The sequence below is a fragment of the Apaloderma vittatum genome, unplaced genomic scaffold (assembly GCF_000703405.1).
Source record: "Apaloderma vittatum isolate BGI_N311 unplaced genomic scaffold, ASM70340v1 scaffold30826, whole genome shotgun sequence".
NCBI classification, from domain to species: domain Eukaryota; kingdom Metazoa; phylum Chordata; class Aves; order Trogoniformes; family Trogonidae; genus Apaloderma; species Apaloderma vittatum.
The window spans coordinates 1-4721 of NW_009720553.1; the positions used below are offsets into that span (position 1 = coordinate 1).

At 38.0% G+C, this 4721-nt stretch overlaps 1 protein-coding gene across 1 annotated transcript in view; it reads left to right on the top strand.

Annotated features, from left to right (window-relative positions):
• The first annotated feature begins 1813 nt into the window (after positions 1 to 1813).
• The window catches only part of DTD2 (D-tyrosyl-tRNA deacylase 2 (putative)), a 5724-nt gene continuing 2816 nt past the window's right edge, over positions 1814 to 4721 (top strand). Inside the window, exon 1 of the mRNA XM_009871056.1 lies at positions 1814 to 1840. Coding sequence (XP_009869358.1) covers positions 1814 to 1840 — 27 coding nt within the window. The remainder of the gene's footprint in view (positions 1841 to 4721) is intronic.

The window sequence follows — 4721 nt, forward strand, 5'->3', positions numbered from 1 at the left end:
TGCAGCTCCTTCGGGAGCACAGTCTCACCACCACAGAACGCCTCCTGCCCCTCTGCCCTTTCTTAAGTACCCGTTCAGAGGGCGGCTGCAAGCCCGGCCGCTGGGCACAGCCGTGTGCTGTGTTAGTTGGGCAGTGGCTAAACCTGGAAGGGCCAGGTGGGCCAATGAGACTGTGGTGGCCATAGCTCTGGTTGGGTTTTTTTCCAGACTACTAACTAAAAATGAGATTTAGGGTGCAGAGCGCTGCTCAGCTTGAAGGAACCATTATAATTTTCCACTTTTCCTCCTATAGCCTTCTGTCGGGAGAGGTAGATAGGTGTGCAGGCTCTTTGGGCTGTGCTGTGCAGCCCAGTGCTGTTTACCAAGGCACAAAGGCTCAGTGTGGATGCACTGTCCTCACGTAGTTGTCACTGCTTGTTGGTTACCTGCGCTAGAATAACTCATCTGTGCAGGTATCAACTATTTAGCCCTTGGGTTTTTTTCAGTTTTGTCTTTTGTCCGTCTTAAAGACTACTATAACAGAAGGGGCTAAATATAGTCACGTAACTATTTAAAAGCAAAAATTCTAATGTGTTTAAAGGGATTATGAGTTGTTTCAACAAATCTGAAGAGAGTTGTGGGTTTGGTTTTTTTTTAAAAAAGTAAAAAGTTGGAAAAGGCAGGTGGACCCATAAGACCTAGTTTCTGCAGTGTGGTTTGGGAAACCAGAACATTTTACAGAGAAAATGCATGTCATCTCACAGATACTGTGTTTGGCTGAAGTGCACCTGTATGTATTACATTATTAGCCTCTCAGTGTAAGTTTAATTATAATAAAAGTTGCTCAGCACAGTGTAAATTGAAGAAGTATCCTATTTCTATCTTGCTAATCTCAGAAGTAATTGTAGATCAAGTAAATAAAAGCAGAAATGTCATTTTGCTAGCTGTCATCTAAACTGTTCAAAAAGAGGCTTATGTTACAGTTTAGAGATATCATGGCTAACTCTTACAAGGAAGTTGTGCTGTCTCTTATTTGAAGTTCTAAATGGTTTAACCAAAATTACTGGGAACGTAATAGCACTAAAGGGATCTGCAAGAGATTTATGGGGTCTCAGCAGCAGATATTTTTCAGACAAGATCTTTACTAATATTTCTCATGGGTCTTTAGTTTTCCCTGTGTACCTGGGGGTTTTTAAGGGAAAGAACTAGTCACTGTGCAGCAAAACCCAACCAACCAACCAACCAAACTATGGGAAGTTCATAGTTTGTTTAGTATGACTACTTTAGAAGTCATTGGAAGAAATCTTTGCTGCAGACATTTTCTGGTAGGGTAATGTCGCCCTAATGTTACGCATGTCAGTGCAAAAGTAAAAAATACAGACCTTGAAACCTATTATTTACAGAAACCAGTGTGTTCCTGATCGTGATCTGTAACAACTTACAAGTAGGTCTTCACCTTCAGAAATTTCTAGTGTACTATAAATAGCACTTTATGTAGGTGGCTTTGAATAGCTTCTGAGGTTTAAGAGACCCCTCTAGGTACTTTAGGAATTTCAGAGTGGACGTTCTTTATCAGGAGAAAGGTTAGGAGTGTACTTTATATCTATACATGAATTGGTGCCGTCATTGTGTTTTCACGATTGAGTTTTTCTGGCCTGTTGAGGATTGCTGGGGATGGGTTGTCACGTTCATGGAGAAATGTTGGTTAGATAGCATCCATAAAAGGTTTATGTGTGCAACAACATACTTAGTAGGAAATGCTCCTTTCAAAGGCAGGGGAGAAATAAGGCGGGATTTGGTGTATTTCACAACTATGGTAGAAAAGAAATGTAAAATGAATATTCAGTTAAAAGGTCTAAGTGCACTGAAAACTGTCATTCTCTTATCTTCTTTCCCTTGATTTGTTTTCTGGTTAAGGTAGCGGAAAGAGGTGCAAAGTACCAGGCACAGTCTTGATCTGTGACCTGTGGTGGATTATGTAATCTGTTTTTGCTGCAGCCAAATGTAAGAAATACAAAGAAATCTTCTCATGGCATAGCAAATCTGAACTTGAAACAGAAACGTCAAAGAACAATTTATATAAGTTAGTTTCATAAACTGGCTTCTGAAGGATTACACATCGTCTTCATTCTCATTATCAGTTGCATAACATTTTCCTGAGAAAAAGGGGGGGAAAAAAAGTAGAGTTGATCTAGCATTCTTCAGAAAATACTCGGGTTTTGCAAATGAAATCCTGCGAAAATTCAGATGAATGTATTTAGTAAGAAGGATAAGGAAGGAGTTAATTGTTTTTCCTGTGAAGAGCTAAAAGCGGTGTCTGGAGGGCTCTGCTAAGGCTGGTTGTATGGCCTTAGGGGCTGGGTACTTCAGCTCTTCCTGAGAGGCAGTGTGCCTGGTCTGATGATTACTTAGGACAGTTGTATAATAAATGCCAGTGTTGCAAAGTAACTTGCTTTCCTGATTTCTTTATGTAGGCATTTTACTGATAGCAGTAAATCCACATCGAGCAGTTTCCCTGCTCAACCTCTTGCCTGTCGCTATGTAAGTTCCTTGCGGTGGCTGTTCGCCTGTCAGCATGTTGAATCTATGACATTATTTGTGTTGTTTTGCTTGATTTTTCCTGCACTGAACACAGCTAGGAAGAGTGGTCAGCTAGACTTTGGTAGGTTACAGAGGACCTTCAGCAATGGCAGTGTTTTTGCCTTGGTTCAAAAGGTTTACACATTCTCATTCCTTACGTTGGCAACAAGTCTTAAGACACCTGAAACACTGCTACAAGATCAGAGGGCTGACACGCATTGTTACTAGGATAGCTCTTGAAACCACGTTCAGTTTTACATCTTCTGTTCAATTAAGAAAAGTAAATAACAAAAAAGTAAGATGTAACAAGAGGTTGAAACATGCTTGCATGTGTTGAAAGTAGTTTTCAACCACAGTTTTCAGTTATGGTTGAAACTGTAATTTTTGACTCACAAATAGTTGAACAGTTTTCAACTATAACATGGTTGAAAAGTGTCCTAGAAGATCATAAACATGCGATGTAAATAGAGGCAGCCTCCAACAGCTCTAAGTTGTCTCTGAATTAATTATTTTTTCATTTAACCTCCTGTCCCTCTAATTTCTCTCAGATGTGTGTCTCATCTTGTGATAAGGAACATATTGAAAAATAGGCCTTAGGACTAGGATATAACTTAGGACTTCCAGATATAACTTTATTTACCTTTTTTGTCTTTCTAAATGAGCTGCTTGAAGAATATTGGTACTTTGGTATGCAAAAAAAATGAAGAAATGCTACAAAAAACACTGTCACAAGCCTTAACATTGAAATGATTTTCTGTGGTGTGTGCTATGTCACAGAGTCACTTATTTCTAATGCAGTAGTTAGATATATACAATGTAAGAACACTTGGCCTATTTTATCACAAACATTTTTATTAGTAGCCATGTGTGCATTGTTATTCTCTGTTAATGTCCTGATGCTGGACTGTTTCTGGAACAAATATTTAGCTAAACATGTGAGGATATCTAACTTTTGGCAGCCTATATTTCTCTCTCTTATTCAAACAGATGGTTTGGAATGTCATTTGAGATTCAGGCCACCAAATTTCTTACAGTCTTTATGAAATATGGCATTCGTTCGGGAGCATGTATAATATTCTGCAGAGGTCAGAATGTGTTTTGAAAGGAGCCATTTAAAGCTTTTGAAAGTTTTGAGCATGTGACATTTTGGCTACACAGAACAGTTTCTTTCTCCAGAAGTTAGACACTCAAAAAGTAGTTGAGAAGGCATAGCTGTTCCCAGTCATTGCCTTGAGCATTTTGTTTCATCTCTGCAATAGCAAAAGGGTAGAATCTCATGTGTATAGCTAAATTTTCTTCACCAGAAACCTTGAAAAGGGGAAAGGAAAAATAAAGGAGAGGAAAAATAAAACCCAAGATATTTTTAAGTAACTATTCACATTTCTTATCTTTTTGCTTTGATAGCGTCAAAATTAATGATTCCTTCTTGCCCCAATCTACTTAGCATCTCGTAGGTAGCATTTCATAAGCTGACATTTATTTTTCTTCTAACAAGAATATAAAGATATTTATTCTCGACAAAGAATTGGTTAGATTGTTTGTAGATACTGCATGCCTGTGGGTACTGTCTGACTTTTTTTTTTTTTCCTGAAGAAGCTAAACCATTCAGTGCATCAGCTGTAATTACTGTTGACTGCAGAGACTATTAGTTTGTCTTAAGAAAGCACAGGTTGTTGCACAGGCATTCCCTGTGAACTAACCAACACAGTAGAAGAGCTACACAAGAATTTCCTTGTGCAGTCCCCTTAGTACAGGCCTAGTTCTTCCCTCAAATAGATGGTTCTTAGAAATAGTGTCTCTGAATGCTATACAAATCTGGGGAAAGGTCCCATTTCACCAAAAAGATTTAACCCAAGCTGATAAATAATGTTTGGAACAACTTCATAGTTGTTGGACATCATATTTAAATCTTTAATTAACAGACTGTTTTTTCAGAATTATCCCGTACTAGATGACTCTTAACATCAAAATGTAATTCAGTTCACTGACAAGTCGTGGTGTTTTTCATGTTTTGTAATTGGAAATAAACTCATAATTCAAAGTGAAAATTATTTTATCTGTACGTTTGATAGGAAAAAAGCTTAATTATTTCCTATGGTGGATTTAAGTACACTAATTCATCTTGTTGCTTTGTCTATGTTAATACTGCACATTGTACATTC